This window comes from Cygnus atratus, chromosome 6 (assembly GCF_013377495.2).
Source record: "Cygnus atratus isolate AKBS03 ecotype Queensland, Australia chromosome 6, CAtr_DNAZoo_HiC_assembly, whole genome shotgun sequence".
In the NCBI taxonomy this organism is placed as follows: Eukaryota; Metazoa; Chordata; class Aves; order Anseriformes; family Anatidae; genus Cygnus; species Cygnus atratus.
Window position 1 is genome coordinate 19395922 of NC_066367.1, and position 26681 is coordinate 19422602.

At 34.7% G+C, this 26681-nt stretch overlaps 1 protein-coding gene across 4 annotated transcripts in view; it reads left to right on the forward strand.

Annotated features, from left to right (window-relative positions):
- Positions 1-26681, forward strand: part of TLK1 (tousled like kinase 1) — a 66142-nt gene that overhangs the window by 23600 nt on the left and 15861 nt on the right. For all 4 annotated transcript variants that reach the window (XM_050711424.1, XM_035570859.2, XM_050711422.1 and 1 more), the window contains exons 2-12: positions 926-1044; positions 2808-2879; positions 7131-7206; positions 9718-9764; positions 10211-10297; positions 11394-11483; positions 12272-12364; positions 13737-13847; positions 15357-15493; positions 16710-16898; positions 24299-24365. In XM_050711424.1, coding sequence (XP_050567381.1) covers positions 931-1044; positions 2808-2879; positions 7131-7206; positions 9718-9764; positions 10211-10297; positions 11394-11483; positions 12272-12364; positions 13737-13847; positions 15357-15493; positions 16710-16898; positions 24299-24365 — 1083 coding nt within the window. In that variant the 5' untranslated portion in view covers positions 926-930. The remainder of the gene's footprint in view (positions 1-925; positions 1045-2807; positions 2880-7130; positions 7207-9717; positions 9765-10210; positions 10298-11393; positions 11484-12271; positions 12365-13736; positions 13848-15356; positions 15494-16709; positions 16899-24298; positions 24366-26681) is intronic.

Consider the following 26681-nt stretch of genomic DNA (forward strand, 5'->3'; position numbering starts at 1 on the left):
TTATTTAAAATAAAGCAACTGAAATGTTTCCAATTTGAAGATAAACTGAATGTTCAAGTAGTTGAAAAGACAAAAACAAAGAACACAGTTTGTGTAAATACAGAAGGCTATTTGTCTAGATGATCTTTAAGACTGATTAAACAGTCGTAAGTGATTTAAATACAAATTAGAAAGCTGCACATCATGCTCATGCTACACATGCTCATGTAGGCTGAGCTCATCAGAAGCTCCTTTTATTCCCCCACTTCCCTCTATCTTCCTTTCCCTCCTGATGCCAGGAGCACTGCTTTACCTCCTTCTAGCAGTATCTGTAGGAGGTAGACCCTGTAGACCCTGTACAAGGGTCTTTGCTTACTCCTGGCTTCTTCCACACTGTTGATCCTGCTTCTTGATTGTCTGCCTTCCAAATAACACCATGTTTCCTTGTGCGTGCTGCAGACTATGGTTTATGTCCTCATTTTCCCGTTTTCCTGTGATTCTTACTTGACTTGGACGTTGATACTGTGATAGCCTAAACAATTTAAATGATACAGTGATCAAGGGAATTGCTGAATTGGGAGGTTTTATGCTGGAAAGTATTTTGCTCCTTTTGCTAGTTTTTTTTTTCTTTTTTTTTAATAGCTATAAATAATTACCTAGTTGGCGTATCACACACTGCAGGCTCCATGACTCTTAACACGCCTCTAACAGATTTTAGTTTTCACCAAAATTGACAAGGGTATTCTGATACATGGAAGTTTACCCAAAATTTCTAGAATTCATTGAGTTAATTTGTTACTAAGTAACAGATGGTGAAACATTGACAAGTTGGTGGCATAAATCCTATCTTTGCATAGACCAGTGACATTTTTGGCTTTTTTCTAAAACACTTCACTGCAAGCAAGCTTTTTAGGGAATATAATGATTTATTTTATTTTATTTTTAGGAGCAATGGATGAGCTTCATAGCCTGGACCCAAGAAGACAAGAACTGTTAGAGGCAAGATTCACAGGAGTAGTAAGTGGCAGCACTGGGAGTACTGGAAGTTGCAGTGTTGGAGCTAAAGTAAGTTCCAAGAGCAGTTACTCAGATCTTCTATCTTTGAATTAATATATTATAGTGTCTCACTTCTGTATTGCCCATGCTATTTACTTGTAAAAGTACTGGGATGGAGTAGGATCTCAGAAAAATCATTGTTAGTTGGTTATTTTGGTTTGGGATAGGATTGTTTATCCTGAAATGATCTATGACCATATGAACATTGAATTGTTCTTAAAAAACACCAAAGAATGGAGTTATACAGGCTTTTTCATGGTTTTGTTCTAGTGTACCTGTGATCAGAGGTGGAAGTTTTTCCCAATATTTAAATGGAGCTGTCTCTTCTGGAGATGGCCAACTACTTAACTGTTTTGCTTGAAATAGACTCACAGAGTCTTGTGTGACCTCTGTTTCCAAAATTAAATTTGTTTGTAGATTGATATATATGTAATTAGCAAAGCCCTATTCCTTCAGCTTTTCCAGACGTTTATATCAATTTTATGTACTTTTATTGTACACTTCTTGCAATCCGTCCATTTATGTTAAAACCAAGATACAACACTTCAGTGAAAACCTTATGAACATTAAATAGTATGGCTTAATTACCTTCCAGATGTCATATATTACCCTTCAGTTAACACATCTGCAAAACAAATTTGTCTTTATAACAAATCCTATTCAAGTTTACTTCAATTTCCAAGACTGTTTTCTGCAATACTGTTGCCTAAACAGGGTTACTCCATTTTGGGTCATTATCTGACCCTGATGACCAGATACTGAAAGATCACAAAGAACAACTACATATAGGCATTTTTAAACTAGAGACTGTTTTAGGGGAGCAAACCAGATTTTTTTTGTGTTTTTAGTTGTGTTTTTCTAGAAATCTTAACTCAGACGTGATCTAGTTATTCAGAAGATGTCACCAATCTATACTGTCCTGCAAGCTGATGCAGTGCTGGAATTTAATGCTTTGAAGCAAGCTGTGTGTGTGCCTTCAGAATAGTTGTTGTTGTACTTCAAAGTATTTGTTCTGCCTTCCTATATGGAAGAAGAGAATAATCCAACATTATAACATTTTTTAAATTTAAAAAAAGCTCAACTTACGTTAACAGTTTTTCGTATGTGAATATGGAATAGACTCTTTCAATAGAATGTCCTTGTTGTCATTCTCTGTTCAAAAGATGTCTGAGTAAATCAGCCTTGGAAAAAATTTAAATAAATATTGTAATTTGAAACTATTTCAGTTTTTTCTTTTTTTTTCTCCACTAGCCTAAACTTGTTGTAGTAGGCGATATGTTTTGTTGTAAAAATGTACAATGATATTGTAAGTAGGTTGTATTTTTGCTGTTGAATGGATTAAGGAACTCACTACAATAGCCTAGTGCCTGTCTTGGAGAAAACTGAAACATCATTTATTTTGAAAATTGAATTCTTAGTAGCTTCCAGCACTTCCAGCAATATTGGATATATAAGCCCATTTGTTGGAATCATTTTATAGGGTTTTTCATTTAATGTTTTGCTACTTCCAAATAAGACTGAAACAATTTTGATATTTTACTCGTTTTTTGTTTTACTTGGCTTAAAAGAAATTAAAATAAAGAACCGTGTCAAAACACACCTATCAAATTTCTTATCCCCCTTGCAAATCACAGGGACTCTATAGTTAATAATTTTTTCCTTATAAGCATGAAATTTTATTACTGTTAATTTTTATAACTGTGAGTGATAATAAAGGATTAGCTGTTTTATAAATCTGTATGTAATATTTGGTATTATATTTCTCTTGGTAGGCCTCAACAAATAATGAAAGTTCGAATCACAGTTTTGGAAGCTTGGGGTCTTTAAGTGATAAAGAATCAGAGGTAAGTATACTGGGCTTATTTATTATTAACTAGAAATTTTAATGCTTGCAAGTCATAATTTATATTCCACTTTGCTTTTAAAGTAAAATACAAAATACACATCTAGATAGGAGAAAGCATGCGTTACTAAAAAGTACTGTTCTTTGGCTTTTAGTCACAAAACTAGATTTTGTTTACTAGCTTCTTCTGGTTTACCTATCTAGTCATGCTATGAGGATAAATACTACAGCTTTTGGTGCTGAAAATGCTTAAACACTTTGCTAACTTTTTTTCTAACAAGTAGTAACGCTTTTCATCAGCACAGATAAACTTTGACTAGTGTTTAGCTGAATCTTTGAAAATATATTTGTAATATTTGGTGTAGTAGATTATCATTTTACAGCTGGACACATGGGATGCAGAGGCAAAATGTTTTTTTCCAAGTTATGTAAATCTGATAGTCCAATCCACTTTTTCAGTCTCTGCACAGTGTTTTAACCTCAAGCTATACTTCTGGGTAGGAATATATACTGTATATTCCAATATATACTATATATCTCAATACACATTATATATATTCTAATACTTGAATTCTAAAATGTAAATATTTTTAAATGGTCTCTGCACAGAGCAGTTCAGTATTCCAAATTTCTTTTGTGTTTTCTGAAAGCTCAGTCTTAATGACATTGAATAATGAAATATGGTTTCTTGACCCATTTTCAGAAGTTGTCAGTTGTATTTGCTTAAATTAAATTTTAATTGTAATACCAAATATTTTAATAAGTTTTTAGAGTTCAGTTCTTAAAATAACATCTGGTTTCTTATATGCTGTAATCCTATGTAAAGTACACTTTAATACCAGAAGTAAGGTGTCTTTTTATGGTGTGACAATGAAGGTTTCATAATAGAGAATTCCTCTTGTGGAAGGTAGTATGGAAATACAAGGACTTGCTCATATGGGAAGCAGTACCATCACTTGATGTTGAGAAAGAACTGCTGTATTACAACAGCTATTGAGAGAAAAACGTAGAAATGCAAATCTCAGAATCATTGAAATGAATTTGTAGCAAGAATGGCAGCTTCTTAGTAAACAGTGATGGTATATTCATGTAATCATGCTGTACTTTCATTGCTAAGTTATAAACAACAAAAAAAAAAAAAAGAAAAAATCATTCTCGCTTAGTTTTCAGAACAAGGCAGATACCCCCCAAACACCTCTTTGTTTTTCTGGTGTGTCTATTTTTCATTTTTCTTTTTTTTTTTCCTCCACAAAGGACTGCAGAAAATACAGCTGTAAGAATTACAGTTTTTTGGTTGTTCTTTTTAACTGATGGAAGCATCAAGAAGGACGGCATAATTGGATAATAGTTTTAGTAGAGATACTTTACAAAGTAAACTTTGAACTGCAAAATAACTTGAAACCAAATTTTATTCTGGATTCAATTCAGCATTCTGAGCAATAAATGTTAACTGGCTGTTCAATCTTAATATCCAGACCGGTATTTCAGTTTCTTTTTAAACTTATATATTGTTACTATTTTATTAAATGCTTTGTTGGTATGGTGCATAGTTCTTAATTTGGTGTTGTAACTCTGTGTATTAGCTGTTTGTAGTTGAGATAAATCCTAAGTTAACTACCTCAGATTGTGAACAAGTGCTTCTGTTAGTTTTCCAGTATTTTTGGTGCTCCCCACCATTCCTTGTTAAAGTGGATTACTCCTCCTTGTTTTGATTACAAATACATTTGGCGACCTTCATCGCTCTCTATAGGTACCTTAAAGGAGGCTGTAGCGAGGTAGCGGTTGGTCTATTCTCCCATGTGCCTGGTGACAGGACGAGGGGGAATGGGCTAAAGGTGCGCCAGGGGAGGTTTAGGTTGGATATTAGGAAGAACTTCTTTACTGAAAGGGTTGTTAGGCATTGGAATGGGCTGCCCAGGGAAGTGGTTGAGTCACCAAGAGAGACCAGAGTCTCTCTGAGTCACCAGAGACATTTAGATGTTGAACTTAGTGATATGGTTTAGTGGAGGACTTGTTAGTGTTAGGTCAGAGGTTGGACTAGGTGATCTTGGAGGTCTCTTCCAACCTAGACGATTCTGTGATTCTACATTCTTTTAATTATAACTACTATTTTCTGTTTTCTGTAGATAATGAATTATTTAAAGGAGGAAAGCCTTGTCTGTGGCTTGATTTGTCCAGTTTGATTAGTTATTTAAATGTTTTGCTCTGCTTGCTTGTAGCTTTTCAGTTGCTTCAGTTCCCAATAATACAGAACCCTCATTATAAATGTAATTTCAGAAGTAACTGAAGGTTTGATCTAATTGGAATTCATAATGTGCTGCTGAGAAAAACAGCACTGCTGTATATATTTGTTTGTAGCTGTAAAGCTTTGGAGGGGTGTAAGATTTAAAAGAAAGTACTTATGCAAAACTATCATCTCATTCATTGTGCAAATGAAAAATAATAACAGCTAAAAAAAAAAGCGCACTGGCGATGTAAGTGTTGAGACAAAAAAAAAATCTGATTTTATTACACACTTTTTCCTACAGAAATAACTTCCTTAGTTACATTGTTACCAGTTTTTGCAATAATGGTAGAAAATATTTAACTATACATAAAATATATAGAAATTCTTATCCAATTTTTTTTTAAAGGAGATTGATTAGTTGAGAGTTGGTGCTTAAAAATGTTTATTTCATAAAAGAGGATGTTAAAAAGCCAAGATTTAAAAGTATAACTATGAAGAAAAGACTGAGGGGAACCACATTAGAATTGAGGAGCAAACTAGGATCAAGGCCATGATGGTCAAGGCTTTGCTAATATGCCAAGCTGTGGGTAACTTTAGCATAGCTTCAAAAGCTAACTTTAGGTAACTTCAAAAGTATTTTCTTGCCTATGAAATAGCAGGATTTTAATCTGAATCTTGGCTACAGGTAAATCCTTCTGAAGCAATTGAAAGCAGCTTGAGTCATTGTTTACTGGGAGGATACGCCTCAGCCCCATTAGACTTCAGTTTCTTGTAATTTATATGATTCCATTCATTAGAAAGGATTTTGGAGAACATTTGCTAGTGATAGATACACACTGTACATTGCCATGTGAATATCGTGTTTAGAAAAGGATGATCATGACCTTGTTGGGTAACCTCATTAGTGTGCTAATACTTCCTAGTTTGGGAAGTTAAATTAAACACTGAAAGAAATCAGAAGAGCTTGAGCAAATATACATTTATTTATGAATTACTTGAGTTTTAGTTTTAAAACTATAAATCTGTTTGAATGTCTGGTTTTTAAATGGAGGACATCACTCGCTGCAGTTGGAAACTAATTTTCTTCAGGGAGAATTTTAAATGCATAAATGTTAATTAGCTTGTAAACAATTTTTTTTGGCTTGATAAAGTAGGTAAAACGGACTACATTAGAAGGATAACTGCAAAATTAAAAGCTGGAAAATACGAATAGGATGAAAGTGCGTGGCTAAATAGTTTCAATCCAGTTATGTGGAGAGAGAGCTTAATGTCAACTATTTACCTGACAGCAATTGCAAATGATTAAAATAATATTTCTGAGGTACACTTTCTGCTTTTAGAATCGTGTCATCATAAGCTAACTCCATTTTCAGGAGTCTGTGTTGTTCAGTTGGCTAATGTACAATTGCATTGTAAAGCTCACAGATTTTAGTTGGAAGACTTTATTTCGTATAATATTTAATACATATATGTAATTAGAACTTAATTTGTAGCCTGCTAATACGATGGTTACAATTGTAAAGCTTCCAAAGGTAGTTTTGTGAAGCTATCCAAAAAGCTAATGCTTATAAACAGTACGTGCTATAGATAAGGAAGTTAGAGCTTTCTTGTCCTGACTTTCCACTTGTAGACTGATAATTTTCTATAGATCACAGGTAACCTCAAGTGGTTCTTCGCCAAAATATACGTTTTGGGATTTTTGTAGAAAACTTTATGTTTGAAGGTACCCGTGTGAAGTTCTTGGAACTGAAACATACTTGAAATGCTTTTAGTGATAGGTTTGAGATATGAATTGTGATGACGTTTGCTGTATTGGAAAATAATGCTTTAAGCACAAAAGTATTCACAAACTTGGTGAAATGATGAAATATTGGTATCATAAAAGAATGAAGCATCTTATCACTGATGGCAAATTTAGTCTTGAGATATTGGGTACCGTAAGATTTCAGCTTATCTCACAATGCTATAGCAGTGATATAAGTGAATAGAGCTGTTGTTGGATCACATTGTTTTTGTTCTTCGTAGACTCCAGAGAAGAAACAGTCAGAACCTTCTAGAGGAAGGAAAAGAAAAGCAGACACTCAGAGTGAAAGCAGCCAAGGTAAACTAAACTGTAAATGAATTATACGGTTATTTCATACGTTTGATCCAAATGATAATGCTGTTTTTAGTGTTAGACTTAAAAATTCTGCATTTTTGCTTGCGTAAGATGAGTCTTGGTTTTTGGATGATAAACTACGCATCTTCCCACCCCAATGAAAATTTATCTGCCACTGGAAGAGACAGGCAAGTAAAACTTGAGCTGTGTTGGTAATAGCCTGTAAGAACTGTGCACAGCTCTGCCTGTAAGTTGCAGCTGTGATGGCATTCTGTGTAGTTTTAAAATTATAGCAGTTATTTTCATCAAAAATACCTTTGTGGTTTGTATTTATCTTCAGTACATAAGGAGAAAAATGGTTTACTGATTATAATATGTGATTGCTTGGTTTTGAGGTATATTTAAAAATGATTGAATTCTATTCTTCCTTACTGTGTGTACAGTATAGTGCTGTAGAGGGATAGATGACTCAGGATGAAACAAACTTTCCATTCAGTATTTACAAAGCATGGTTATTGTTGTTCCTCTCTCTAATGTGACTTTTGAGGGGAGGAAATGGTGAAAATTTAATTTCAAGACAAAAATTCATCAAAAAGGGAGAAGAACTAGTTATGATAACATCTGCATTAGATTCTTTTTGTTTCTAAGCTAAGAAATGCTATTTCAGATTCATACCAATGTGCTCCATATCTGGAGGGCTTCATGATGCAACATACTATTAGTTGAAGAATTATGTGGTTTGACTAAAATGAATTTCTTTGTAAGTGTTACTTCACAGAGACCTGGTTTGTTCAAAGAACTTGAATGAGATTTCCTATTTCCATTGTTCTAGTAGCTCATCCTTCCTGCTACCAGCAGGAGTTGAAATTAGAGATGACAGAAATTTTATAACTTTTTGGCATAGACAACATGATTATAATGTCTAATAATTACTATTTTACTGGCAGCAGCAGTGAAACAGAGTAGTCTGAATTGCAACATTCATAAGGAACTGTCCTAGGAAACTGCAGAATATTGGAGTCGTAGAGTTGAAGCACAGCAAATTCAACTATTACAATGAAAAATGAGGAACAAGCTCTTGTATACAGCATACCTAGGATTTTGACTTCCGTAACATGCAAAATAATCCATAAATGTTGAATAAAAGTAGTTTTTAGAACATGGAGGTAATTAGAAAGTGGGTTAAAATCACTGTGAATCTACATGTAATTGGCTGTGCCAAAATAAGTTGATGTATTTCATCAGTGCAGAGTTATGTAACATGACATAGAGTAGACTTTCTCTACCAAAAAAAAAAAAAGCAGTCTTTCTGATTTATCTAGATGAGAGCAAATTTTAATTTGATAAAGTGATATATAGGAATTAAGCATGAAGAAGACAAATCTAGCAGAATTACATGGTAGGTAAATACCAGGCTAACTAGCAGTTATATGTACACAAAATGGGTAACTACTGGAGGAGTTAGGTCTATGCTATTCTAGGTCTTTGAATGGTTTTATCTAAATATTTCTGGTAAGTCTTGACACAGAGAGGGCTGCCAAATGTTTCTGTTTCTTCATGGTGACTGTTAGTGACAAAAAACTATGTAGCAATGCCAATACAGAGGAATGTTGGACTAGTAAGAGGTGTTGAGGGCTGAAGCAATAGGAAAGCTTGAAAGCCTTTGCTTAAAAAGGGCAGAGATATAACTTTGGACCTATGGTTAATGATCTCCTAATTTATTGCAAAAAATTCTTTCTGTAAAGAAAAAAATTTTGAACAGTGGTATACGTTCAAGATATCTCCTAACAGGTAGTCTGACCAGTTTTCAGTTTTATCTTAAAGCATAATAGAGAAGAGTATTTATGCCATTGGATATAGCCTTGGTGACATCTCTGGCATGTCACATATGGCTTGGGTCACTCATGTCAAAGAATTCCAGTTAGTTCTCCTGAAGTCTTGATACTGATTAAGATAAAAGAAATTCTATTCTCTTTTTCTGCTCTATCTCCCTAGTGAACACTGTGACATAGCTGATTATTAATCATACTGTGAGGAATGGAAATACTTGTCATCTTCCGTGCCCACGCTGTTTCTGGCACTTAGGGAAATCCTTGGGCTGAACATTTGGGCAACTCACCTGAAGCATATAATATTGATAGGTTAATTTGGTATTTTGGATGTGGGTGAACTTTGAGATAGTGCTTGAAAAGGGCAGGGACTAGGTGCTAACTGTTTCATCTGTAGAATGAGAGATGAGTTTCCTGTTATGAAGAAGAGGTATAGACTCACTGCTAAGTCTGTACTAAATCAGGTTTAGGAATTGAAGTGTGACTTCATGTCTGATTTCTCAATGAATGGAATATGCAAATCTGTTTGTTGTGGCCAGTCCCTTAATTATCTGCATGGGGAGAGCACACATTAACACATCAAAGAAAACGAATTAACATGTGTTAAACTTTGCAATAACTACTGTACAGGTAAAAATGTAAGATATCTATAAGTAATATATTTATTCTCATGTATTTGTTTCAGGAAAGAGTATTGGGGGACGTGGTCACAAAATTAGTGACTATTTTGAGGTAAGATTTTTATAGTTTTTTTGTTAGGTTACTTTTTTGTTGAAAGCAATTTTAGATGGTACTTGTGAACTCAGGAGGATTACCAAGCTAGAGTGACGGCACAGCGTTGTGTTGTACTTAGTAGCCTACCCTAATTCAAGTTGTGCGTGAAAATATTAGATATAATAAAGTCTAGCTTTTCTTCAGATGATGCACTTCTTTTTTTTTTTTAAATGTAAATTTGTGTTAAGCCTTGAAGTAGAGCTGTAGTGGTTTTGTGGTGCAGCCTGAGTTAAAAGGCAAAAACCATTTTACTATACACTTTTGATGACTAAAGGCTACAGTAACACGAGTAATGCAATCTAGATTACAAATTATTTGTACAGATGAGCTGTGTCATTCAGTGTTTGTGTAATATATTTTAATTGAAAAGGTTGACTGATTTGAGGGTCATATCTTCTCTTCAGTACCAAGGTGGAAACGGCTCTAGTCCAGTTCGAGGTGTACCTCCTGCAATCCGATCTCCTCAGAATTCACATTCCGCCCCTTCTTCTGTAAGTTTGTGAACTTCATGACTGCTGGAGATAGTTTCATGGTCTAAAAGTAGCATAACTAGAAAAAAAATCTATATATAAAGGAAATTTTTTCAAAGGAAGGAATTCATTCTTTAAACAGCAAAAAAAGAAAAAAAAGTTAAATGTTAAAACTAAAATATTCTAGAACTAAACTTTTAACAGTGGGACTTTTTTTTCTAAAACAATATAAAATACAAGGTAATTATGTGAAATGTTCTAAAAATGTTGAAATGTTTTACTGACACTTACTCATAAGCCTCAAACAAAAAAGAGTATTTTCATTAATTACAAGGAACATGAACCCTTGACTCAGGACTTGAACTCTGAGCTTTTGATAAATCACGAGTTTTAAAATAATTGATACATACTTTACCTGTATCCTTTTACAATTCTCTTCATTAGTCACAATAATTATTTTTTCCCCTCATATGCATAATGTTAGTGTTAGAATCACATGCATATGCCTAAATGGCCAAACAGCTTCTGTCAATTACAGAAAGGGTTTATTTTTTCTGTTGGTAGACCCTGGTTTTATTCCACATACTTTCAATTTCAGACATCCTTTTATTCTTGCTAACAGTATGGAGAATAATATAGATTGTGGAATTTGGCTTGAAAACTGCCTCATTCATGCAAACTAGTGGGCTTGGGGAAATTTTCAATAACAGAATTTGTGTTCTGATCAGCACTAGCTTCCCCTTTCAGGTTCTCCCATGGGAAATAACCTCTCTGAAAATAACTCTCATTATTTTGAGTTGCAAACACTTAAAAGCAGAAAAATAAGTCTGTGTAAGACTAGCATTGCCTTATGTCAATCTTGTATTGTCTTAAATCTTTCAGTCTGTTTCCCAAGAGTGACAGTCCTAGTTTTCTCAGAGAATATATTGCATCCTTTCTAGAATACAAGTGATGTATAACAGCATAGTGGTAGTTCTTGATGCAGGGTACCTTGTGTAATAAAGATACCATATTTCTCTGTTCGGTATGATTTTCCTGCTATGAGTTGTAAAAAAGGTTATGTTCATAATTGAATATTACAGTTATATCTAAAAATCTTTGCTTTCATGCATTCCAGGTTCGACAGAATAGTCCTTCTCCTACTTCATTAGCTTTTGGGGACCACCCTGTCACGCAACCAAAGCAGTTATCCTTTAAAATTACTCAGGTAAGCACTTTTGAGTAGAGCTATCCTGTATCAATTCAGACTATAGAAAAATCATGTTTATTTATTTGTCTTTCAGCTGTTTTAAAACTCTTAAATGATTTCAAGTTCAGCAGCTCATAGTTTAAATCTTTCGGATTAGTTTTGTATTCTGTGTTCTGCTTCCAGTGTTAGATGACAATGTACTTTGTATGCTTTTATAGAAGTTACTAGCTGTTGCATGATCTTAGAAGGGGAGGCTTCTCTTTCAGATAATATTTGAGGTGGCAGCTGCTGTTGTCATATTACTGTTCAAATAAAGTATTGAGAAAGAAAAATGAGCTGTTAATCAAAATGTGATATAGTTCCTGTCATGACATTTAAAAACCAATAGCACCTGTTTTATCTTCTCTGCAATTTCTAATGTGATTTGTTCTATCTTTCACAAGTTAGTTAGAACAAGGCTACTTCACCTGTTGACCAAATACAGAGGACTTAAAGTAATTAGTTGACATCTACGTTCTTGCCCTGCTTTATATGCTTATTTGTGAACAATAACTTGTCAATTGGTGGTGAAATCTTTTCACACTGTTAGTGGTTTTGTCTCAATTGCTTCCAGTCTTCCTAATGCAGGGAGAAAGTAGTTTTTAATGTGAACCTTCCACATCACTTCCAAAATTCATGAAAATAATATGTGCTGGCCTGCTTAAATGTTTTTAAAGTAGCTTATTTCTCAATATAACCAACATGAGAAAAATAATGCTGTAATCGTTAAAGAAAACGGTTAAATATTTTCAAAATGTTCTTTTCAGACTGATCTCACAATGTTGAAATTAGCTGCACTAGAAAGTAATAAAAATCAAGACTTGGAAAAGAAAGAAGGTCGTATAGATGACTTACTCAGGGTAAGTATTAGATATTGTTTGTGTTAGGTAAAGAAATCTACAGTGTTAGACATTGTAGACAGCATTAGGTAAAGATATTTATTCACAAAAACAAGCAGTGAATTCTTAGCAAATATTTTAAATGTTTGAATAATTGATGTTTTTCAACGTTACCCTAAATGAAAAGGTTAAAAAAATGTATATTTTTTTAAATTATTTTTTTCTGAAAATCTGAGAAGCCTGTTAGATAAATGCAGAAGGTTTTTTTCTGCTTCCGTATTACAGCTTACTAATTATTAAATATATTTATAGACTGTCTGAAGTTACAAAAAGGTTGATGCTGTTTAGCAAGCAGTTAGATAATTCCTTAAGTTATATAATTTCACATAATAGATTTCGTCTTATTTGTGAACAGCAGTCATCAGTGGGGCAGCTGTTTGCAGTTTCAAAATGGAGGTGATTGTGACAAACTGTTATAGACAGTAACTCTTTCATAAGAAACTTACGCTATCTTGTAGTCTAAGATGTCTTTACTGATACAGGAGTCTTAATGCTTATGCTCCTGAAAGTAGGGTTGGAGAGGTGATACATAGTATTATGATGTATTTAAACTGCATACTAATGAAACAAAAAGTACTCCATTCACAAGTCAGTCTGTTTAGTATTTATATGTGTGCAAATATATATTTATCCATGAAACCGGAGATTATAAAATTGTACTTATAGGCTTCTTAGGTGCCTGTTTTAGCACAGTTCTACAGTATGCGACATGAAAAGCTAATCTCCAAAAAGGAGAAAAAAAAAAGAAAAAAAAAGGTCCATTTAAACAAAATGACATTGATGTGTTTTTCTAAGGCAATAAGATTAATATATTATAATAGGAATATAGGGAACTTAGTATGCTTTCTACTCGGTTGAATATTTTCAGAATGAAAATTCACAATGATAAAAGTTTAATTTCATATGAAACACTAGAAATTTGCATTATTTCAGTAACAGTATACGAAGGATCTGGAGCTAAATTAAATTAAATTTTCAGTTTAATATTGGAGGACTGGAAAAGCAATCAGCGCAATGCTTTTATGTAAAGAAAATAAATACAGGCTGAATGGTCTGTATTACAGAGTGTGGCTCAGTGTAAAGGAAATAATGTTCTTAAATGCAGTTTCGTTCAAGTTCATTCCTATTTTTAAAATAGGAATAAAAGCATCCTTCACAGATCTATCCTAATATGTAGAAATCAGATTTTCTGAATACTTTTGAATATTTATGTATGTGCTTACTTTAGTCATGTGAAAGAAGATACATATGTTGAAAGTAGATACCTTTGTTTTCTGTGACTGCTGATAAAAGAAATAATGAAACACTATTTTTAAATACTTTTTTATATTAGGCTAACTGTGATCTTAGAAGACAAATAGATGAACAACAAAAGCTACTTGAAAAATACAAAGAAAGGTTAAACAAATGTATTTCAATGAGCAAGAAGCTTCTAATTGAAAAGGTAAGTTTACTGTTTTTACAATGTTTGTGATAAAAACTGTGTTGTAGAACTCCATTATGATTCCTTAGTTTTCACTTTTTCTGTAACTTTTTGGAATGAATCCCTGAGACCAAAACTTCGTATGCATGGTATCTATCTGGAAGTATGCATTCTTTTATAAGCCCGAATATCAAAACAAAATGTCGAGCCTTTTTCAGATTGTGAAAAAATTTGCTTTTTAAACCTTTTTCCCCCCATCATGAGTAATTCAGGTATAACACGTCATAAAAGATACGAATTCAGGATGCAACTAATTTTCTGGATAAAATTTAAGATTGTAAGTGGGTGAAAACATTTTTTGAACTTACTCTGTTGTGGAGAAGAGACAGATAATCTTTGTGAGACGTATAAGTGGCTGAGATAATTTTTGATATAAAATAATAAATGCTCTCTTAGCTCAGAATTAATGGAAGCAAGGACATGAAGGTGACCATTTGCTGCCTTCATACTTCTTTGAAAGAAATGTCTATTTCAAATGTAATGCCAATTATATTTGAACTAGCAGCACTTTTCCTTAAAAGACAAGGATACCTTGTTTCCCTTCCTCTTCTTTAAAATCATCTTATTAAAAGAATAACTAATGCAAAGTGAATAGAAAATCATTTTATTACAAATTAGGATATAAACTTTTTAAGGTAAACAGCCAAGTCTGTTCCCTAACACTGGCTGCTAGATGCTGTTGTCAGATACAAGGGTGCAAACTGATCTTGTAGATTTTTAGGAGGAATTTCCTCGCTAGCATATCATAAATACATTATTTCAGTCCTTTTTAACTTCCAGCATGAGGGGAATAGAAGGAAAAGATGCATCATCTATGCTGCTAGGTGAGCAACTTCATACTGAGAATATCACATAGGCAGTTTTTCTCCAAAGGCCATGCAGGCCTCCTCTTCAGTCTGGAAGTCTGTTAACACAACAATCCTTAATTCCATCAACTTCTCACTATGTGGTATTGGGCCATAGGACCAAGACGAAACCTACCTGCAGTGTGTTCCTACCTAGCGATTCTTGAACCCAGTCACTTTGGTACAAGTAATAAATCAGATATCCTGTCAAGGGAGTTTCCAGGTAAACTCAAGTAGATACACTTCTAATATCTAAACAGGTTTGTTTAATATAATAGACATGTACAGGCATAATCTTAATTATATACTTAAATGATGCTGACACTGTTACTTCTGCTGCATTTACAAATAAAATGTTTTAATTATGAAGACAAGTAAACTTTGTAGGGAAACTAAGTCTAACTCATTTTTTTTGGTGTATAAATATCATCAGTACCAATTCTGAAAAGTGCAGATGAATTCTGCAGAAGTGAGAATAAAAGGAGCAAAGTAATAAAGGATTTTTTTCATCTACTGTAATTTTTCCCCTCCCTTAGAAATCTGTTGGGGGAAAAAAAACTGAGTACTATACTGACTTTTTGAATGCTTTAGTATTACTAAATATGAATATATTTTGTTTTCTTAGAGCACACAAGAAAAGCTGGCAAGCAGAGAGAAGAGCATGCAAGACAGATTACGCCTGGGGCATTTTACAACAGTTCGTCATGGTGCTTCATTTACTGAACAGTGGACAGATGGCTTTGCATTTCAAAATCTTGTGAAGTTAGTCAATGCAATATTCTTAAAATTCTCAGTAATTGTTAGTTCCCTCTAGTGGATTTTTTTATTACTGAGATTCTAGGATTAGAGCAGCTTTTCATACATTATATTTTGCTTTGCCTTTTGAAGACTGAGAATACAGTACAGGACTCCCTTAACCAGCTGAGAGAACACTAAGGCTGGATGTCTTTGGAAAATGATTCAGATTCACTTGATTTTAGCCGTCTTTACAAAAAAAAATGTGAATGTACTAATTGAGCAGAATGTAATTGTTCAGCTTAGCTAGTAGAAAGAGCTGTGAAACTAAATCTGTGATTTTTCAAGCAGCTAGCCAAGTATTACTGGGGATCATTGGGACAGATGAAGTCTGAAGTTCTCATTGGTCACATAGGTGTTCTGCACATGCATGGTTGTAGCAGCTTTTTCAGGCAACGAGCTCCTCGTTGCAATGAAAGATGAGGGACAAATCTGGCAGCCTTAGATAGTCTAGCCCAAGTGGATGGAGGAAAGCAGCCAGCTGGAAGAGAGCTGCTGCAACAGGTCTTGCAGCAGAGATGGGGCCAAGAAAAAGCAGCCTGGGAGACAATTGGAGATGGTGGTAAAGTAATTATGCAGTGCATCAAAAGATGTATATTGGTGATGAGTCTAATTTGCTCTTTGGCTCTATATATTTGAGTAGCTCACCAAAATTTTAATTTTTGAAGGGGATTGTGTAGTCTTAGCATTATGTGATTGCATAGGATGTTGATTTTTTTTTTTAAAGACAATCTGTGTATGTGGTTTGCATAAAAGCCGTAATTGTCATACACCCAAACTGATGATTTATTTATCATGGTCAGATCAAATTCAGTATTTGGCCTATAAAAATCAGCTACTTCCCATTGACTCTGCTGCTTTTCTTTTGGCATTATAAAACAAGGTATCCTCCAGCTCAGATGCATTTTTTTCAGTGCAGAAATAATGTGTATTACTTTTAAATAAACAAACTGCAACAACAAAAAAACATTTCAAACAAAAAAACTACTTCAAAATTAAATTGTGACAAAACTTCTGGAAAAATCTTCCACCTAGTAAAGAATCATAGTTAAGAAACCCTAAGAAACATTTTCAAATGTACAGTAAATTTTATTAAAAAATATTAACTTCATCAGTTTAAAAGATAGTTCTTTAAAAATGCATAATGATGAAACTTTAATAAAGCTTTTTTTTGGGTTTACAGGCAGCAAGAATGGGTGAATCAACAAAGGGAAGACATTGAAAGGCAAAGAAAGCTCCTGGCCAAGCGAAAGCCTCCAACTACAAATAATTCTCAGGCACCATCTGCCAATTCTGAACCCAAGCAGAGGAAAAATAAAGCTGTGAATGGGGCAGAAAACGATCCCTTTGTTAGACCCAATTTACCACAGCTGTAAGTTTAACATTTCAATCAGTCTTTTACATAAATTCTCAGATATTGTCTGTGTGAGTTCCATTCAAATAACAGCATAAAAAGACACTCAGTATATTCAGCAGCTATATACTTACTGAGGACTTGCTGATGTTAGGGAAATTTGCACCACTGCCTATGAAGATGCCGTACAATTGCCCAATTTATTTTTGGTAGTCACCAGGGAAAGGCCTGTTCTGTGTTTATGCAATGTTCCTTCTTTTTTCATAATCCAGAGGAGTCCTTATTCTGATTTCTTACTCGTGCAATGTTACTGATTTCTGTTGAACTGTCCACATTGATTTAGGAACCTCTTCTTCCGTTAGAGATCATTTCATTTTTTTTATTTAACAGTCTTTATCTGACAGAAAAAGCTTTTTTTTTGCCTTTAGTATTTGAAAATGTGTCCAGAAAAAAAAAAGAGGAGAAAATCTTTTTTCCCCCTTCTGAATGCAGATCCTGAGATCAGCTGTCTATTATGGTTACTGATCTATTTCACGTATTCACACTTGAAATTTTTTGTCATTTACACATAAAAATTGAGGGCTATCAAAGAATTTTCAATTCTTAAAGTGAATTTTTTTTTCCTCCAAACAGAAGTGGTACCATCCAGGGCGCACAGGCAGATGTGTTCTTGACATTTAATTGAGTATTTTGAGAAGCTGCTTTTTACAGATACTAGTTACTGCCCGTGACGCTGAGAGGCTGCAGCTGATGGTGTGTATGTTCCTAGTCAGTTTAAATAAAAAGTAAATAAGTAGGTTTAAAAAGACTAGTAAGTTAGTATTTTTCTTTGCAGAAGTAGGCTAAGTGTGTTGCACATCATTGCATGTCACCTGTCACTTGTTGGAGGTGGTAATTTATACCTCGAAGGAAGGGAACTTCTAAATTCCTTTGGTTACATCTACAAAATCATATGTTTTGACCATCAGTTCGAAGACAGCTGCACATATTTTGCATAATATATAATTCTTAAAGATCACATTGTGAAATCATTTGGCTGTGACAAAAATATCAAAATATAATAGTAAGGCTGGCAATATAAGCAAATCTTGATGAGTGCTACTTGTGTTTTTTGGCAGAGAGATGAAGAGTGTTCAGTCAAATTGATTCTTTAGCAATACTTAGTGCCTACACTTCTTTTTAGAACATAATTAATACTTCTGAATAGTATGCCAAAGATTACTGTCCTGTTAAAAATACCTTTTTGTTTGAATGCAATATCTCTTGTTATTAAAAGTAACATTTAAGGAATGAAAAATTACAGATTTTTTAATTCACTAGCATGTTATCTTTGCCTGTATATAATCATCATGTTCTTATACAATATATGCTTCTTATGCAAGTCTCTGTATATTTCATAGTAAAAGAATGCAAAGGCTTTTTTTCAGTTGATAATGAGATTATGAACTACTAGGCTGGGCATCCAAGCAATATTTTCAGAACATTTGAGTCAATGTGGCTCTAACCAATTCTTAGTTTGAAAGTGATCAGGAAAAAAGAATCTTCATTTTGAACGTTTACCCCATCAGTGAGAGAGTAGTACTTTTATGGTTGATGGGCTGATGTTAATGCTCTAGATTGTACGTGGGCGTGTTTTCTTGTGTAGAAGACCACCTTTAAGGTTCCACATTAAAAGTGAAAGTTCATACAGTTTGTTGCCTTTCAGGAGTTGATAATTATAAAAATTTATTTTCAAATATGTAAACCAGATTTTTGTTTTAGATGCCTTCCATATGTAACAGCTATTTTTCTATGTGATTTGACAGTATATAACATTGTATTCACTAGGAAATAGAAATAAACATAAAGGACAAAATGGTAGTAGTAGGAAGTGTGTAGTTCCCATTTCTTGTATTTGTGCAGGGAACTCGGTGTTGCTTTTTCCATTTATCATTGTCATAGAAGTTGTGGGTTGTTGGTTTTTTTTATGAATTTTGAAAATCCAACAATTACTATTTAGTACTATTTATTTGTATACCAGACAGGTGCACTTGGCCATGTTATCCTTCATGTTAAATTTCCATAATCTTAATGCTACTTTAGGAGACGATAAAATATTTACTTTGGGGAAAAAATACAGAAGACGTGGCCTAATTATGAAGTAGGTCAAGGTGAATTCCTGGTAATGGACTTCTGAATAGCTTCTGGTGTTACGCAGTTTCAAATCATTTCCAAATTACTAAAAAAAAAATATCAAATTTTCATTTAATTTGGTTTAACCAGTTGTGTTAAACGGCACATGAAATTGCTTGCTGGTTGCAGAATTGCCAAGAGAAAAATCAGAATTGCCCTTTTGTGTCTAATAAATTGTTATTGAAACTGCTTTTGCCTTGAAGTATCCTAATTTGAACATAACATAATCGAGATAAAAGATAGCTTGCCTTTATGATAAGCTTACAGATTTTATTTCAAACCTTTGAGAAGGTTTTTAGTATGTCCTGAGATCACAGAATCATTAAGCCACATCATGCTCTTAGGCCCTTACTTGAAAGGGTGTTAAAAATGTTTGTATTTATGATTTGTTATGATTTTATAGAGTAGTGCTGTATGTTGATTCCCTTTTGCTTCTCAGTACAGAATTAAATATGCCTTGTGTACCTTGATAAAACCATTACTAATTCTGCTCTTCCATTTTAGAGTGAATTTGTCATCTGCTGTATGTGATTCCCTCCTATTACATTGTGCTTATCACTGTTCCTGTGTTACGTTGAAAGTAATGATCTTAATTAGTATAGCCAAATGGAAGATGTTCTGTTTACATGAAGCTAGGGAAAATACAGAGCTGCTGAGATTAATGAACTAAACCAGTAGTAAATCAGCACAACATACATGCAAGTGATTAGGCAAATTTTTTTCAAACAAACAAACATCTTGCTATCTGTTGTTAGCAACAAGTGTCTCTACCTTCCTAACACTGTTTGCTTTAGAAGATGTCTCCAGCTGCAGCTATTGACAAGAGAAAATGATCTATAGCTTTGTAACAAGCAATGTTATTGAAGACTTTTCTGAAAACAGCGGTTAACTGTTTTGAAACTGATTTAAGGTGTTGTCTGAAGGCATTCTTAAGAAAAGCGTTGTTTTAGTTTAGCTGGATATACTATGTTCTCTGACAAGAATGTAAAAGCAAAGTCTTCTGTATGGGTAACTTCAGTGCAAAGTGGCCACCTGTCATTACCATGAGTGAAAGGTGATTTTGGTGTAAAGACTTGTGTGTTGCGTGTTATTTAAACACTGTTCTGATTTTCCAACATTCATTCTGTTTTTTGTGGCCCCAACCAAAACTAAAAAGTAGTTTCAGTTTTGAGAGATCACCTTTCTACCGAATGAAGTAACTTTATTAGTCTTATGTGAAAGTGATAAATTGAAATGTATTTCAAGAATTAAAATGTATTTGAAATAGGGGTAGCCTTCATAGTTCTGGAAAAATCTGTTTAAAAAATCCATTCCAAATTCCTGGTGATTTCACAGATGATAACATTGTCCCAACTTTTTGAAAGTAGGTCTTATTTTTTACTGGGCAATTGATTCTAGAAGCAGCATTTTATGTAGTGTGGGTGGTGTAGTCCTTCCTCTCCAGCTTCAGCCATGTTGGTTGTAGTTAATTCCCAGTCGCCTCTTTTTCTGCTCACCCAGTTAGTCCGTGAGAGTCTGCATGGGTCCTTGTCACTGTACGTAATTTGAAGAAGAAGAGCAGAGAGAGCTGGCAAAGTTTGTTAATGTAGCTGAACAAATGCATCAGTTAGAGGGAGCATTCTGTTCTTTATGGAACAAATAAAAATATTTTCAGAAACTTCTTCAGATTGAAGTGCCAACAATGTGTCTGGGCTTTACAGGACAAGTGACAACAGCTCTTTTCCTGAGGCAGTCTCTTTCTAAGGCAGACATGGGAACAATGGAAGTGGGACATGGCAGAAAGACCTCATGGAAGGCTTGAATCGGTCAGTGTTCACTGCCCATCTTTGTAGAAATTCTAGGAACTTGAATAAGTTTTGACCCAAAAAAGGAACACTTCAAAAATTGTAACCAAGAGCTTGTACTGGATGTGCAAATTGCTGTTTTGGGGCATGTCAGCGTTCTGCTGTTAATGTGTATCCAGAATGATTTTTCAACTGGGAAAAGGTGGGAGGAAAGATTGTTGTAAATGTGCCAGGCTTAATTGTCATGACAACCAAGGAGCATTTAGCCATTTGTGTGTGTTGTCGGTACCCACAAGTAAGAATGTTTTGGTCACAGAAAAAAGGTTTTGTCCTAACTTGTGAGGAAGAAGTGCAGAGGTTGGTTAGGTCTACTTGTGCATACTTTGTCAAAGTCTTATAAATTAGCCTATGAAAACATTGTTAAGCTACTGGAAAGCTCGTTTTTGCTAATAAAGTAAATGTTTAAATCATGGTACCAAACCTCTCAGACCGGGAAGGCTGCCTGCTTTCTTCCAGTGACAAATAAATATGGCATACCATGCCCCTACACATCAAATTATACTGCAAGCATATAATAAATCCAGTGCTATTTTGGAATTTCAGGAATTTATTGCATGTATGTAATGGTTTATTTGGCTGCAGACAGTTAAAATACAGCATTTATTGCACAGTAGTTTAGAATTAAAGAAATCATGGTCAGGATTAAACCATTACCAGTTTCCTTCACTCAGCCTACTACCAGCTGCCCTCTTCCCCCAGCACATCTCCCGTCAGCCTCCAGCCTGATTTTCCAACTTCAGTGCACTTAGTGGCTGGTAGCAGCCCGTTGCTGGCCTCCATCCCTCCCGTGTGCTCCTCAACTTTCCATCCTCCGTGCCTGATGAGTCCTGTGTTTCTTGGGTCATGGAGGAGTAGCCCCTTCTGCAGGAAGTGACGGCATCTTGTAGTTGACTTCTGCTGTCAGAAGGGGCTTCCAGTGTGCCACTGGCCTGCAGAAGGCAGAGGGTAGACATAAGTGGGAGGTGGTGGAAAGCACTCTCCGGTCTGGGTGTTTTCAGCCTCTGCAGTGGGCTGGTTGGTGGCCTGTGGCCAGAAAACAGACAACATGCATGCTGTCTTTGTTGTACTATTTGTTGTACACTATTTCAGCAATATATAGGCAAAGTATATATAAAGATAAAAAGTAATTAACTCCTGCTTTTTTAAACACTTATTTTTGAATATGAAGGAATAAAGTCTTGTTTTTCATAAGTAAACTAACAAAATCCAAAGCAGCTATTTCCGTGTACACTTCAGCGTTTTATGTCTTCCTACAAGATGCTATGGTCAGTAACAACAATTTCAAATTGCTGTGAATCATGCTGTGTCTCTAATACAATTAGATTTGTAAGGAAATAGAAAAATAGAAAACAGTAACTTATTGGGATATAGCATGGACACATGGAAAAAGTGACTTTGAATCGTAATGTTTTCAATATGACCTCTAACTTGTGCTCTGCGCTCAAGAGGGCTGTTTAAAAACTTTTTGGAAGGCAATACTTGTTAGAGCTGTCCAAGCACTTTGTCATAACTCTGCTTAGAGAGCTGAGGTTTAATTAAAAATAAAAAAAAAAATAAATAAAAACAGATTTCCTATATTGTGTTATTTTTTCAGGGGATCTTTGGTTTTAGTGCTCTCAGTGTTCAGTGAAAATTCTGGAAAGTTTCATGATACACACTTTATATTTTCAGTGTGTTTTACTTGTGATTCAGCTTTGCTAAGCCACCTAAAGATTATTCTACCTGAGAGACAAACTTTACAAAATCTGCATTTCTGGAAATAAGTGCACAGACCTGTAATTTATACTTCACATAGGAATCTGGAAAGAAATAATACTCAACCTCATTCACATTGGCATTCATTCTCTGTTTTTTTTTTTTTTTTTTAATTGAGAGCTTATTCCATGTTCAAATAGTTTGCTGTTCAAGTAGAAATATTGAAAACATGTCAGGGATGCTACTGTGAGTTGTCTAGCTTGGTCTTGGCGCTGTCTTTGATAGGTCTATCATTAGAGCAGGAATTAGTGTGTTGTTTTCTTAGGTTTCTTGCTGTCATTCGGACTATATGTGGAATGCCGTGCCAGCTTTCCTGTGCTATTGAGACACTCCATTTCATATTTGCCATAATGCCCCTTCTTCTCCCCAGAGGAAATTTTGTCAGGAAAACAATATAAATGTTCAGTTCCAAAATATGGCTTTGAGAGATTTTCTGACTTTCCTGAAGAGAGGTGAATTTCCTCACTCCATTGCCTTCAGCATGTTTGTAGATTTCTTTTGGTTGGAATACGTGGCTGCTTTTCATTACAGTGGGGAAAAAAAAGATGCAGGGTAACTTGGTGTGATGCTTCTTAAAATAAAAGATGGCTTCTTTCTAAAATGGACAGGACATGGTCATGGGTGCTTTTTTCACCTGACTTGGAGTGTTTTCTATACATTTGTATAACTTATCTTCCCAGGACAGTTGATAATTCAACCTAGTAAAATGTGGACTTTGTGAAAACATACTATGCTATTATCTTTAGCTTTGCATAATGCAAATAATAGGTCTTGGCAAAGTAAAATGCATATGTCATCCAGCATCAGTTTTGTGCCTGTATTTGTAGGGATTTGTGTGGAAGCCATACTTTTTTCTTGCCCACCCCAATCTCTTGTACCCCTTCATCATAAACATATGGTTTCTTCTCTGGAACTTGAAGTGTCTTTGTTCTCTTTCTTGGTGATTTGTAAGAGGTTCTGTTTTGCATGTTTGTTGTTAGTGAGATGGTTATTGCATGTAGTCAGTTTGTATGTTTCTTAGTTACTAGTCCATATGAACAGTCTGGATCATCTGGGTGGTAACAGACCTCTCCTAGAAAGCCCACAGACAGTGAGGGACCTTTAAATTAATTGTAACCAGGAATCTTATCTGAAAGGAAAATGAAGAGAGAACAAGATGAAGAGTTGTATGCCAATTCAAAACTGAATTTATGGTCTCATGCAAAATGTAGTGTTAATGAACTTGGAATCTGTGGATTAGCACTACATTTTCTAAATTGTGGATCAAAAATCTACTGTTACAAATCTCATCCAGTTAGTTTCTGTATCTCCATCTCTTGGTGCATTAAGTGTTAGAGTTGAGAACCAAGCAGTGAAGCATCAGCTGAAATACTAGGGTGGTGAGATGATTTAGAATGCATCCAGGTAATCTAACAGGCTGTCTGGGAGAACAGCTAGAGTCTACTGGGAGAGGCAGTTAATGTTCCAGAACACCAGACAAATGCATTCTGTAAGTATGTGTTCACTCTGAAATTACAAACAAAGATGTTCAAATGGCTCAAAAATATACCTTTTGGTATTATGGTTGTAAATAATTAGCATAAGATGCTCTGTTTACTGTAGCATTTAAGTAAGAATAGTTAATAAGATTTTTATTTTTTTTTTCAGTTTGACTCTAGCAGAGTATCACGAACAGGAAGAAATTTTCAAACTTCGATTAGGACATCTCAAAAAGGTATGTATATGGTCTGTTTTTCTAACGTTCTGCGAGCATGCCCTGAACCATGAAGACTAGTACTATCAAAATAAGGAGAGGGCTTCCTTGCCATAAGCATTGGGAGTACAAGGGAATAACAGTGAATCCTTGTAACAGAGATGTAACTGCCACTACTGATCTCATTTTAGAGTTGAGAATGTGGAGTCAACCAAATCTGATATGTGGCCTTTTTACATTTGTTTTTAATCTTTAAAAAGGTCCGATGTATGGGACATTGCAGTTCTGAATAAATACCATGTTTTTATTATCTATAGTATACATTTCAGTTGTTACCAGTTAGCATATTACCTGTAGTAAGAGAGAAAAGAATTTTCCTAGTTTTATGGAAAACCTCCTCTCTGCCTCTTAAATGATATGTGCTGTCAGATACTTTATTCCAGTTCTTGACTTCTGAAAAAAATCTAGCAGTGCTTTTTTATTGAATCCATTCTAATAAATCTGTGTAATGAAGTAGTTACGATATTAACAAGCTATAGCTTAGTCAAGTAAGGCTTTTGAAGAATAGCCTTTGAAAAGGAGTGACTGTTGAAGAAGGCAGAAATATCTCAAGTGTGAAAGGAAAGTACCACTAAAATGTAGATATAAATGAAACTCTCTAGTGATAATTCAGTTTGAGTAGACAGATATTTTATCTGCTGAGCAGTAGCTATTGAGATGTTCCATCAAAACAGGTCATTGTGTTTTTCCCCTTGAAACATTGCAAGACTCTGTTTCTGGCCTGTACTCTTCAGTTGTACAAATAACCTGTTATAAATCCTGCTGTGATTAAACAGAGCTGGGCCACCATGTGAAAACACTGATACTGTTGATCAAAGAATACAAAATACTTGAATCTGTGGTAGGGAATTTGCATAGAAACTTGTTGGCCCTACAAGGTAGACTGCCCAGTTTGCCCTTCACTGTTAATGCTGTAGAAATAGCACCAGCTTCATATGAAATTCTGTTAGGAAATTTTGTATTTTTTTCCCATGCTTTAACTATTTTTTGAAATCTGTTGGAAATTTCAAGTGACTAATGAAAGAAGCTGTTTCAAATCTGTTTAATCCCCAACTTGTTTTTCACCTTTAGCATCAATGCTAAGGTGCTCTGTATAAGAAAAAATTTGACTGAATGCCAGAGGGGGAAATAAATATGATTTCTTAGCAAACCAAGTTTGAATAAATCTGAAAGTAATAATAAAAATACATTATTGCATTTTAATTCTTATGGGTGATATAGATTTTGTTGTTAACTAAGAAAAATATTATCTTTCTACATGGATATATTCCCTAGTGCTTCATTGCTGGTTACATTTATTCTTTCCTGCTGCATATGCTGTTTTGCTGTCTGCTCCTCTTCCTTTTCACTCTCCAGATGCTTTCCTGGTGCTCTTATTTTTGGTGCCCTGTACATGCTGCCACCACCAGTTCTCTTTTTCCTTCTGCTCCCCAGGAAATTCTTTTCCAACTAGCAGCTTTGGTCCTGGAGAGAGGCTCTTGTTTTCTCACTTCCTTTTATATAGCAGTGACCTGAGGCAGCTAAGCTGGTTCATTCTTGCTTAAAGGTATTCACAGCCTGAGTGTCCTAAATAACAGCTGGAAACAATGCAACCAGCCAGTTCTCTTTGGACTAACATTGGCCTATGAACCACATTTTGAGAACCACTGAATTGCATAATATATGAACAAAAAAGCCCAAAAGAGGCATAACTGATGTGTTTTTTTTGTCAGCCTTTGGGAAGAACATAGACAATTGTGTGTGTATAAGTGTGTGGCCTTTTGAGGGGGGAGAAGGGCTAGAATTCTTTATAGAAGACTAATGGGTTATGAGGAACTGCGTATCATTTCAGGATATTTAATGGAGAACTGCAAGCATGAATCTAAATACGAAAGAGTTTAACATTGTATAAACAACAACAACAAAAAAAACACTTGACAGTACATGTTAGGAAAAACAAATGATCCACCTAGATTTGCTAGCAGATTAGTGTTACTTAGTCCAAATTTTAAATTATGAGGGATTTGAGTTTCTTTTTCTGAATGGAGGTTCATCTAATGTCCTGTTTGGGTTGAGGATGGTGTGGGGTTTTTTTTGTTTGTTTGCTTTTTCCTTAGCTTATCACAGAAGGGATTCAGGATATTAGCTGAAATCATCTGGTCTGGGTTCCTGAATTTACTCATTTAATTAATGTGTGTTCTAGGTTATATAAATACAGCTGTTGTTTCAGGATATGGTTTTACGATGTACAGTTTTTGGAAATACCATCTTTAAAGTATTTTATCTCCCCTGTGCTGA